The sequence below is a fragment of the Anomaloglossus baeobatrachus genome, chromosome 1 (genome assembly GCF_048569485.1).
Source record: "Anomaloglossus baeobatrachus isolate aAnoBae1 chromosome 1, aAnoBae1.hap1, whole genome shotgun sequence".
In the NCBI taxonomy this organism is placed as follows: domain Eukaryota; kingdom Metazoa; phylum Chordata; class Amphibia; order Anura; family Aromobatidae; genus Anomaloglossus; species Anomaloglossus baeobatrachus.
Window position 1 is genome coordinate 389,378,836 of NC_134353.1, and position 12,560 is coordinate 389,391,395.

The following is a 12,560-nucleotide window of genomic DNA, read 5'->3' on the forward strand; positions in this document are numbered from 1 at the left end:
AATGTTAGGGGCCTTTACACTAGCGACAATAACAAGTTTTTTCAATTACTAGACTTATGGAATAGATATCTAGTGATCTAGATTTCTCTACCTAATTTATTCTGGCTATTCTGATATCTATATCTGGAGTTGCATATTTACAATAGGGAAAATATTTTTTCATTACTATGTGGCAATTTCTTAGTTTTTTTCAATCTTATCTTCTATGCAACTCTGACACATTATAAAATGAGTAAGTGACATCACAATCAATGTTGGCATTTAGTAACACATTTTCTCTAAGACGTACATATCACGGTCGTCTCCCTGTTTTTAGAGACTAGTGACAGCCTCTCATCTCTATCAGGTTATCCACATTTAAATGTGGTTTCGTTTACTTCAGTAACTAAATGGTTAATGTCAGTTTTATTGCTGGCAGCTTCTCCAGCAGTCTCTAGCTGAGTGTGTCACCTGCAGTAGATTTGTGGTCACACCCTTCAGGTTTAAATAGAGGTGTTAACCAGCAATCCCTTCTGAAGTACAAAGCCATTTGTTCTCTGGCCTCATTGTTGTAAGGACCTGTGAAGGTATATTCCTGCATTTGGACTTCATCCATGGTTGTTTTCCCCTGTTCGTCTTTCCTTTCCCTGTGTGTATTAGTGCAGCGGTGGAGCTAGCGTCTGCCACCAGCCAACGCACTAGCCAGGGCCACTACAGGGTTTTTCTTAGGGCTCCTTCCCATTGCATTTTTACCTATGTTCAGTGGTCCCGTCGGAGCTTCCATCCGAACACCCCCACAAAACGGGTTTCAGACGCATACACCGACGGGACCATTGACTATAAGGCCGCTTTCACATTGCATTTTTACCTATGTTCACTGGTACCATCGGGGCATCCGTTCGAAAACAAAACATGTTTTGGACGCATGTGCCGACGGAGCCATTGACTATAATGGAGCAGACGGAGTCAGCGTGTGCTCTGTCTTTCACCATTTTCAGGCATATAAGTCTGGGTCTACTACGTATATGAAAAAGATCTCAGAAACTTAATTTTAGATGGTATCTCAAATCGGCGTTATATCAGAAAAATACCTATTCACTTTAAGTGAAAAAACTTTAAAATTTTTTATCTTTATTCATATACATTAAAAAGAGTTTTTTTAGACCAAGACAAACAAAACAATAACACATATAGTGAATAACTAGAATAGTCTGAACCACTTCACTGAAGACAATTTGAGAGGTATAGAGTGGAAGACTAACAGTACTTCCAACCGAAATAGCATCAATAATCAAAAGAGGGGTGAGTAGGAAAATATTCTGTCCTTAGAAACAAATAACATTTCCAAACTTCAAAGAGAGTCTTAAATCTCAGGAATAATGCTGTAATTCAAAAATTAGGCTTTGCACTTATCTGTAAGTCTGTATCATGTGTGCCTAGAGAACATCCATCAATTTTCTTTTAACATAGAATCCTTATGATCTCATTTCATTGTGATCTCATTTCATTTTTGGGATCTTATCATATCTCTCATATCTCAACGCGTTTCACTCCATACTAGTGGATAACGGAGCTCATCAGAAGATTTTTTCATTTTTCAAAAAGGCAAAAATGGCCTCAGATGTTATGGCCCCCAGGGATCAGAGCTTTATAAGGCATTATATTACCATCTCTGCGGTACTTATCCCACCACCCTGTTTGCCAGGTATCCAGGAAAAGAAACAGTGTACTTCCCCCACCTCAGGGGAAGAGTAGGCCTCAATGCAACCCTGGTAGAGGTGATTGTGTGAGTGCTGTTACCACTAAGTGTGTGGTACTGGAGTGTAAGATGTTGAATGGACAGAAAGACTCTTCTGTTGTCGGTTCTGTCTGGAGTTTTTCCTCTATTTCCAGGTGCACATGTGGAAATAAACGTTCAGGTCCAGACCTGCCTAAGAATGACTATATGTGGGTGTCCACTAAAAACATTAGGTGGAAGTGTGTGTATGGGGCTCTAAGCTCAACGTTTATTGGTCCTTTTAGGGTAACTGACATCCTTCACCCTATGGCCGTACTGCTGGAGCTACCTCCAACATTTAACACCCATGATGTAGTGTTGTGAATGTCGTCTGTGTGGATGCTGTTTTAGAGCTCCCTCTGGTGGCCTGAATAGTAGTGAAGTTGAGTCTGTGACTTAGGAATTAGGAATTAAGGAAGTCCTATTGCAGACAAGCCTGGTGTATATTGGAGAGCACTTTTTACCTTGCTGGCGCCGGTGATAGTTGAATTTTCCTGAGTCTCTGAACCTGGCTTGGAGTTCTGTCTTCCCTGTCTTTCTGTGCAAGACCTCTGTTGATAAGTTTGCAAGCTTTTGCTTTGCTCCTGATTTACACCTTAGGGTGTTTGTTTTTCTTTTTGTTTTGGTTTGAATCTGTTTTCTAGCTTTCTAGTTTGGTGAGCATGGGAGTTCCCCATTGCCTAGCTCTTCTGCAAGAAAAGGGAGATTCTACATGTCAAACTTGATTATTTGCACTTGTGTATTTTTGTGTTTTTTTGGTATTTTGTTTCTCCCATTATTTACAAGAGTACCTGATATAGTGGGGTGAGGTTGTGTGACCTCCAGAGCCATTTTTACTATCAGGAGATTGGTATTTTTCTGCAGGGTTTGTACTGACCGCAATCAGTTTCCTTTTCTTTTCTTTGTATCTAGATAGTCGGGCCTCGCCTTTGCTAAATCTATTTTTCCTATCTGTGTATCGTGTTTTCCTACATCACCATAATCTCTATATGTCGGGGGCTGGCTATTCCTTTAGGGACTTCTCTGAGGCAAGGTACATTTCCTCATTTCCATCTGTGAGGTGTAGCTAGTTTCTCCAGCTGTGACGTGGCGTCTAGGTGTTTAGGAATGCTCCATGGCTACTTCTAGTGTGGACTGATTATTAGGTGATTGCAGTCAGCTCAGGTTCCAACTACTCTTGTCTTTCTTGGTGTTTTTCTACTAATGGGATTTTTTTGTAATCTTCCATGGTTACTGGATCATAACAATGTAGTCCACAGGTCCTTGCTCTGGAAGTGCGTTGTGTCTCCTACTGGTATCCGGAGGGACCTGTGCACATTTGAGGTGGACATTGTTACCGGTCATGAGAGTCAGGAGGCATCTCATTAAAGGGGGTACTGTCACGATTGTCAACCTGTTTTTAGAGACTAGTGACAGCTTCTCATCTCTATCGGGTTATCCACATGGTTAATGTCAGTTTTTCTGCTCTCAGCTTCTCCAGTAGTCTCTAGCTGAGGGTGTCAGCTGCAGTAGATTTGTAGTCACCCCATTCAGGTTAAATAGAGGTGTTACCCAGCAATCCCTGCTGAAGATACAAAGCCATTTGTTCTCTGGCTGCATTGTTGTAAGGACTTGTCATGGCTTGTTCTTGCATTTGAACTTTATCCTTTGTTGTTTTCCCCTGTTCGTCTTTCCTTTCCCTGTGGGTAGTAGTGCAGCGGTGGAGCTAGTGTCTGCCACCAGCCAATGCACTAGCCAGGGCCACTACAAGGTTTTTCTTAGGGTCTCAGGTTCCTGTTCGGTGAGAGTTGAGGAGACTGTTTAGGGCCTGGTTATAAGTATAAGGTCAGCAGCAAGTGAGTGCAGGAGGTGCCCATCTACCCCTCTCACTAGAGCTAGGGTCCACCATTGTTATTGTGTTCCTGGTGTTCCCCCCTACCTGTTGTACCGTTGTTTGGTTTGTATTTTTGTTGTGTGTCCAGACCCTGGTTGGTCTAAAAACGTCAGCCATGTGTCAAAGAGTGATAGTACATGTGCAAATGCAATGTTTAATAGCAACATATGTTTCAGAACAATACATAATCTATGTTTGCAAAATATAATATTACTGTAATGAGGTCCCTTTAGGTAGTCTGTTATGACAATGGAGGCCTTAAGCAATAAAAGCTTTTGCATATCTCTTCTATTTAACCATCTTGAAAATTTTGCTGTGCTGTCTTACAAGGAGATTTGATAAATTAAACCCTAATTTGAATTACAAAAGAGTGACATATAAGAAAAATGTTTTTATATCGTACTTACACTTTATCTGTTCCGTAACTTTTATAATCTACTGCTGCAGACACGGACACAATAAGAGCAGGCATCCCATAGCCAACTAGATAGAAATATTTCCTTTTAGAATTTTCACTTTCAAAGACCTCAACCAGCATGATGTATAGTTGAACTCCCTCAAGGAACATCCACGTAAATGCAGCCAAGAAGAAAAAATGGAGAAGTGCAGCAAACACAGCACAGGCAATCTATGGAAAAAAAAGTATAAACAGACCAAAATCAGTAATCAAACATTTACTCAGTAAGTAATGAAGTACCATAATAATGGACATAGAACCAGAAAACTCAGAGGAAGTGTTATAAAAGACTAGTACCAGAATACTACTTTTACTTTTCAAAGAGCTTGAGAGAAATATGAAAAGAAATCCAGTTGGTTTTGTATGTGTTTTCCATGCAGTCACATTTTATGAATATCGACTTTATGTTTTAGCTTTTGGGCTGTGAACAACATTCCAGGATACCAATGGTTTTGATAGTGATGACATACAGTGGGAAAAATAAGTATTTGATACAAAGCCAGTTTTTCAAGTTTTCCCTCTTACAAAAAATGGAGAGGTCTGTAATTTTTATTGTAAGTTCACTTCAACTGTAAGGGTTTATTTGCACACTACGACATCGCAGCTGCGATGTCGGTGAGGTCAAATCGAAAGTGACGCACATCCGGCGTCGCTGTCAATATCGTAGTGTGTAAATCCTTTTTGATACGATTAACGAGTGCAAATGCGTCGTAATCGTATCATCGGTGTAGTGTCCGACATTTTCATAATGTCCCTGCAGCGACGGTAAGATGTTGTTCCTCGTTCCCCTACGGCAGCACACATCGCTGTGTGTGAAGCCGCAGGAGCGAGGAACATCAGCTTACCTGCGTCACCGCGGCTCACGCCAGCTATGCGGAAGGACGGAGGTGGGCGGGATGTTTACGTCCCGCTCATCTCCGCCCCTCCGCTTCAATTGGCCGCCAGCCGTGTGACGTCGCTGTGACGCCACACGACCCGCCCCCTTAGGAAGGAGGCAGTCGCCGGCCACAGCAACATCGCAGGGTAGGTGAGTGCGTGTGACACTGTCGTAGCGATAATGTTCGCTACGGCAGCTATCACAAGATATCGCTGCTGCGACGAGGGCGGGGACTATCGCGCTCGGCATCGCAAGCATCGGCTTGCGATGTCGTAGTGTGCAAAGTACCCCTCAGACTGAATCCCCCCCCAAAATCCAGAAAATCACACTGTATGATTTTTAAATAATTGATTTGCATTTTGTTGCATAAAATAAGTATTTGATTACCTACCAACAAGTAAGAATTCTGTCTCTCTCAGACATGTTATTTTTTGTTTAACCACTCCATGACCAAGGGTGTACTGGTACATCGTAAATTATGTCAGGGTAATCACCGCCAGCTGCTGCGGTGAGCCAGCGGTGATCCCTGCACATGTCTGCTGATTTAAACAGCAGACATGTGCAACTAACAGGTGTGGGTGGATCTGAAATCCAGCCGTGCCTGTTAACCCCTTAGATCGCACTGTCAAAATGTGATAGCGCAATTTAAATGGCCACCAGAGGCCCTGTGACGCAATTGTGATGCCCCTGAACTAGTCAGGGTGTCACAGGGTACTGTACATCTTTCCTTCTGGTGCAGGACTCAACCCCCCATGGTTTCGGGAGCCTAACTTTTGGTATTGCTCCATCAGCATGCAAATCCAAATCACAACTCACACCACACCCTGTCAGGCACACCAGTGGGTGGTGTAGCTGGAACAGGGCCACCCACCTAGGGGTCAGACAGACTGATGGGAGGGGCAGAGTCAGTTGAGTGGTAGACCTCAGAGAGTGAGAAGCTGAGGGAGTTGGAGCTCCCTGGGAGACGTTGGCCAGGTCGCACTCGGTGGTCTGGGACTGAAGAAGTCGGAGACCCGGTCGCAGAGTATTGGAGAAAGGTGCCAGGCTTAGTTTTGGGGAACGGTTGGCACCGGAGTACCTAGTAACCGAACCGGTACCGAGCACAGCTGGGTACTGGACCCTTGATCAGGGAGTAGCTTCCCGCAACCTGATAATTAAACTGTGGAGGATAGTCTCTTTATGAACTTTCCCCAAGAGCTCAGAGATCGAAGGTATCAACACTAGCACACCCTATATCATTGATTCTTAGCACTAGAATTTTCTTTTTAAAATCATTTCTTTTAGAGCTTTTATATTTTTATAGAAACCCTTTTTTTGGAAATAATTGTTGATATATTTCACTACCACTACCAATCCCCCTCCTTTTTTATGCACAGTACATGTCAGTTCCAATCTTCCACTATATACTGTTTCCCTACGGCTCATGCTGTTTGTTCCCCTCTATACATTGCACATTCATAGGTTCAAGCCAGATCCTTCACATTAATTTAACATTTTTCCCATTAAAAAAACTTATTATGAGTTTTGTTTTCTTGCTTCTTCTCCTCCACAATATAGCTCAGAGAATTTAATTACATCACCCTGTCTGTTTAATCAGTTTAGATGTAGGATCTAATCTCAAACACACATCCTTTTTCTCTCTTTTTTTACTCCGTTAATATACTAGTTACCAATCTAAAGGTATTTTAAAGTTTTTTTTAATGTTCTCTGTTGTGCTTTTCAAGCTTCAGTCATGACAGATCACCATTCAATGTATTTTTATGTTCTTTTATTGTTTTTTAATATATGAAGGCGATCAGGTGACCGGCCCGTATCCTGAGCGCCTTGTTTTGAATTTTTTCTAGTTCTATATATCCCCTTGTATATGATGAACATCTGTGATATTTCCTGAAAAATAAGCTATTGCTCCGAAACACGTAGAAATAAATCACCATATTTCCCAAAGAAGTTGCCTGTCTGATGCATCATATGTGGTGGTTAAGCCTTTCTCCTCCTACTCCCTTTTTACACCACCATAGGGACTCAGACAGCATGTGTGATTCCAATCAATCACAGAAGCTGTTACAGAGGTTGGGAGTGCAGTCTGACTACAACCAATCACAGACTTCGGGACTAATGGTGGGCAGGGGAAGCAGTGAAAATGTTTCGGACCTGGTAGCAGTGTTACAGCCGCGGGGAAGGTTGGTAAGTATAACTGTCCTGCTTTATTCCTCATTTTCTTTCTTTTACAGCCCCTACAGCCCTTACTAACATCATTTTATAACACATAAAATCGGGTCTCTAAAGGCCCCGTCACACACAGAGATAAATCTTTGGCAGATCTGTGGTTGCAGTGAAATCATGGACATATTGTTCCATTTGTACACAGCCACAAACCTGGCATTGATTGTCCACAATTTCACTGCAACCACAGATCTGCCGCAGATTTATCTCTGTGTGTGACAGGGCCTTTAGACTTATATGGGGTTCATCATCCAAGGTCAAATTCTGCTAGCGAAGCCAATTTTTTTTAGTTAATGCTAGTTTGGCGATCACAAATATCCACGGGTTTGCTCATCACTAATGAGCATGCCTAATTCCAATGATGTGTCACTTGCTAATTAGCTTGCTGTAGTTTCAATACAATCAATCTTTCCTTATACCCGCAGGAGATTATCACAAGAAGAATAGGTGTTAAGTGCATGCCATACCAGCTGTGTGTGTGTGTGTGTGTGTGTGTTTGTATGTATATGTGTGTATGTGTGTAGAGGGGGTTATAGCAGCAAAAGAAAACAGTGATATTTATCACAATGGCACCCAGCAACCCATTAAGTGTACATCACTGCATCACTGTAATCAAGGTCTCAGCGCTGACTGCTCTCAGAATGCAAAGCAAAAACCTGCTGACCAAGTAACTTAACACTAGAAGTCCCAGGATTTTTGAGCTCCATAGGGTTTCAATGGTAGAAATGTTAAATGACCCCTCTCTGGGACTTCTAGGGTTAATGGTTTAGAAGAATGTTTCTCAATACCCCATAGGACATAGAGGCTTTATTTTACAAAAGGACTTTGTTTGCATCACTTTAATGGCTAAACTATATTGAAACTTATTGTAGTGCCTGTTTGTAACCAGAAATGGCTATAATTACTTTCATCTCCATCTATCTACAAGGACTGTGATGTGCCTTAGAGATTCCTGTACATTAGCCTACCTCAGAATCAAGTGCCAAGAAGTTGCCATTGGATTTTTGTGTGGGTACAAAGATTAAGATAAGAGGAGAGAGGTATACTTTTATTGGCAGATATAGTTACATGGCATTATCATAGAACATTTATAGGATGTGTTTCCTTTATGTTGTCTTTATATCTATCAGGTTTCTGTATAGATTGCTGAGAATGGCAATCATTAAAAAAAGGGGATGTGGAAGAAAGTGTAAGGTGACCATAGCACCTTTTGAATAATGCATGTACATTTTAGTCAAAATTGTAATGTGCTTTATACCTGAAAGCGGAAATTTGCTTCATGTATGGCGTAAAGTACCGTAAATACTGTTTAAATTGTAATTATAGTGCATATTCCCTATTATGGACACAGTAGAGTATTTTTAGCTACTTCTACTGGTCATTGATAAGAAAGGAGAACAAGGAGTATATACTACAAAATATCAAAACATCTTTATTGGAACAATATACTGTAAATAGTTAAAAACACAGGATGACAGAAAGTCAAGGATTGGGAGGAAGGTTGGACAGAAGGATGAAACCACTTAGCATATAAATATAAACTTCGGCCTCACCCAATGGTCCTCTGCAGCTAGTCACAAAGATGGCCACATGCTTGATCTCATCTTCACTCGTTTCTGTTCCCTATCCAACGTCTCAAACTCACCACTCCCACTATCTGACCACAACCTACTAACATTCTCTTCCCTTTCTTCTCCAAGTATGCAATCCCCCATCCACAAACTTTCACACCCACACAATCAACAGGCAACCTTGGCACACAAGCCAGACTAAAGAACTGAGACGGGCTTACAGAATTGCTGAACGTAGATGGAAGAAGTCTCATTCCACCGAGAACTTCATCATATACAAATGTGCCGCCCCCGTGTCAGCAGCCAGGCTGCTCGGATCCAGATCCGCGGTGGCTTGAGGGGTGTCGGGACCCGGGGGTCGTGCGGCCACTCAAATGAAGGGTGTATTTACAGGGGATTGTGTTAAAGTTCATGACGCCACCTGTGGTATGTGGTAATGTGGAGTACCACCGCTGCAGTTGGGAGTACCCGGGTGCGATAGAATGGGGCAGCCAGGTGTTAGAACCCTCCATGGGTAAGGGAATGCCCCGGAACTTGGTGATGGTGTCTGGGGAGTGCCGTTGGGTGCGAAGGAGGTCACTTTCGTACTCACTCAGTACAGTAAGCTGACACAGACAACTGGATAAACCAAAGTTCTGTATACCGCTGCCGCTAAGGGGAGCTAGTTCGGGTCCCGTCCCCAATGGTGCTGCCTGGTGATCCGTGACCTTCCTCCTGGCACTAAGTTCACTTCTATGTTGGTTCTGGTGGTATAGAACTAGTCGGGTCTGGCTCCCCAGTATGGCTAACTGTGGTAGCTTGCTGTCAGGGTTCACGCTTGGGATTTCCTGGACCGTTTTAGTGGAAAGTCCTATCCCCCTCGTTGCGCTAGTACCCCGATTTTGGAGCAGGTGGAGAGCGGATCTTGAAGGCTCCATTCTCGTCGGGTAAATTGTCAGGTTGCCTGAAGCTACTCCCTGACCTAGGGTCCATGTACCCCATCATGCCCTGGTCCCAGTCCGGTGATGGTACAAGGCCGCCGGTTGTGCTCCTCGACAGTACCGTGCCCCATGTCACGATCCCCTGCAACCGGGGGTCCAGCTCCTACTAGGTCCAGACCACCGTCTGCTACCTAGGTGTCTCCAAGGAGCCCAGCTCCTGACCTCCTCTCTCCTTCACTTCCAACACTCTGCTCTCCTACTGCTGACACTTCTGACCTCCCCTTAACCAATGCCCCAAGTGGACGACCCTATTCCACTCAGGCCATCCACTGGTGTGTCTGGTGGGTGTAGTGTAGAGTGTACCTAGGATTTTAATCAGGTGATGTAGGCAACACCATGTAGTTAGGGACCCACAACCAAGAAGGAGTCAGATATTTATTGCACGGGAGGGCAAATTGTGAAATACCCTGTGACGACCCGATAGTCCAGGGGCGTCACACAAACAGTCCCTTACCACTTTAAAGTCAGCACTCACTGCTGCAAAACAAATCTACTTCAAATCCCTCATATCCTCTCTATCTCACAACTCTAAACAGCTATTCAACATTTTCAACTCTCTCCTCCGTCCCCTGGCACCACCTCCCTCTCCTCTCATTTCAGCTGACGCCTGAAGATTGACAACATCAGAGCAAGCTTTGATCCACAATCCCCACAGCCGATCATCATAACAACTCAGCCTTCCTCCAAATCCAGCTTCTCTATCATTACAGAAGATTATCTTTGCACTCTACTCTCAAGATCACATTTCACCACCTGTCCACTTGACCCACTCCCATCCCACCTCATCCCCAATCTCACCACAATCTTCATCACAACCCTAACCAATCTCTTCAAACTATCAATAACAACTGGTGTATTCCCTTCATGCTTTAAACATGTCTCCATCATACCCATCTTCAAACAGCCCAACCTTGACCCTTCCTCTGTGTCAAACTATTGCCCCATATTACTTCTCCCCTATGCTTCAAAACTACTGGAACAGCATGTCCATCTTCCTCACACTTCTCTTACTGCTCCCTCTTTGACTGGCTACAATTTGGCTTCTGACTGCATCATTCCACTGAAACTGCCCTAACTAAAGTCACCAATGACTTACTAACCGCCAAAGCCAAGTGACACTACTCTGTTTTCCTTCTCCTGGACCTGTCCTCTGCCTTTGACACAGTAGACCACTCCCTCCTACTACAGATTCTTTTGTCTCTGGGTATCACAGACTTGGCGCTATCTTGGATCTCCTCATACCTAACCGACCGAACTTTCAGCATCTTCCACTCTCACTTCCTCATCTCGCTCCCTATCTGTCAGTGTCCCCCAAGGTTCAGTTCTTGGACCACTGCTGTTCTCCATCTACACCTTTGGTCTTGGACAGCTTATAGAATCCCACGGCTTTCAGCATCACCTCTACGCTGATGATATGCAGATCTACCTCTTTGGACCTGACATCACCTCCTTGCTAAATAGAATCCCACAATATCTGTCTGTCATTTCATCCTTTCATCCTTTTTTGCTGCTCGATTTCTAAAACTGAACATGGACAAAACAGTATTCATTATCTTTCCTTCTCCTCCTCACTCAACCCCCGCCCAACTGACCTATCCATCAAAGTCAATGGCTGCTTACTTTCCCCAGTCCCATGTGCTCGCTGCCTGGCAGTAACTTTAGACTCTGCTCTCTTTCAAGCCACACATCAAAGCCCTCTTCACCTCCTGCCGACTCCAACTCAAAAATATTTCCAGATTCGTACATTCTTTTCCCAAGAAGATGCAAAAACCCTAGTGTATTATCTCCTGCCTGGACTATTGCAACCTACTGCTCTCTGGCCTCCCTTTTAACAGTCTTGCACCCCCACAATCTATTCTAAACTCAATGGTACTCTATAAATAAATAATAATAATAATAATAATAATAAACTATGCTGCCCGACTATTCCACAATGTCCCCCCGCTACTACCCGACCTCTCTTCTCTGCCAATTTCTACACTGGCTTCCCATTGCTTAACAACTCCAGTTCAAAACCCTAACCATGACATACAAAGCCATCCACAACCTGTCTCCTCCTTACATTTGTAACCTAGTCTCTCGGTACTTACCCAAAGGTAACCTTCGATCCTCACAAGGTCTCCTTCTCTACTCCCCTCTAATCTCCGTATCCAAGATTTCTCCCATGCATTCCCATACTTTGGAATACTCTGCACAACATATCAGACTCTCGCCTACCTTGACAAGCTTCAAAAGGAACCTGAAGACCCTCCTCTTCCAATAAGCCTACAACCTGCCGATACCCTCAGTCCACTATAGCATCACACGACCATCTATACTCTCACCTACTGTATCCTCACCAATCCCTTGTAGACTGTGAGCCCTCATGGGCAGAGTCCTCTCTTCTCCTGTATCAGTATGTGCCTTGTTTTGCTTATGATTATTGTACTTGTCCCTACTATGTATACCCCTTTTCACATGTAAAGCGCCATGGAATAAATGGCGCTATAGTAATAAATAATAATAATATGTATGTGTACATAGGCGCATTGCTGCAGACATACCCTGGGGAACGTTGCATTAAAATGTTAACAGGCGATGAAAACATTGCATCTACCCAAAAGTGGTATAATTAAAAACGGCAGCTCAAGACGCAAAAAATAAGCACTATTCTTTTTTTCTTTTTTTTACAAACGTCTGAATTTTTTTTCACCAACTACAAAAAAATGAGACTATACAGGTTTAGTATCCATGAACTCGTATCAACCTGGAGAATCATACTCCTTGGTCAGTTTTATTATATAGTGAACATGATAAATAAAACCCCACCAAAACAATTTTGTA

At 43.2% G+C, this 12,560-nt stretch overlaps 1 protein-coding gene across 15 annotated transcripts in view; it reads right to left on the reverse strand.

Moving 5' to 3' along the window:
* The window catches only part of ADGRL3 (adhesion G protein-coupled receptor L3), a 1,180,558-nt gene that overhangs the window by 376,307 nt on the left and 791,691 nt on the right, over nucleotides 1-12,560 (reverse strand). For all 15 annotated transcript variants that reach the window (XR_012754627.1, XM_075352554.1, XM_075352542.1 and 12 more), the window contains one exon: nucleotides 4,037-4,257. Coding sequence is in view for 14 of the 15 variants with exons in the window: in XM_075352554.1 (XP_075208669.1) it covers nucleotides 4,037-4,257 (221 nt within the window). In the remaining variant the exon portion in view is untranslated. The remainder of the gene's footprint in view (nucleotides 1-4,036; nucleotides 4,258-12,560) is intronic.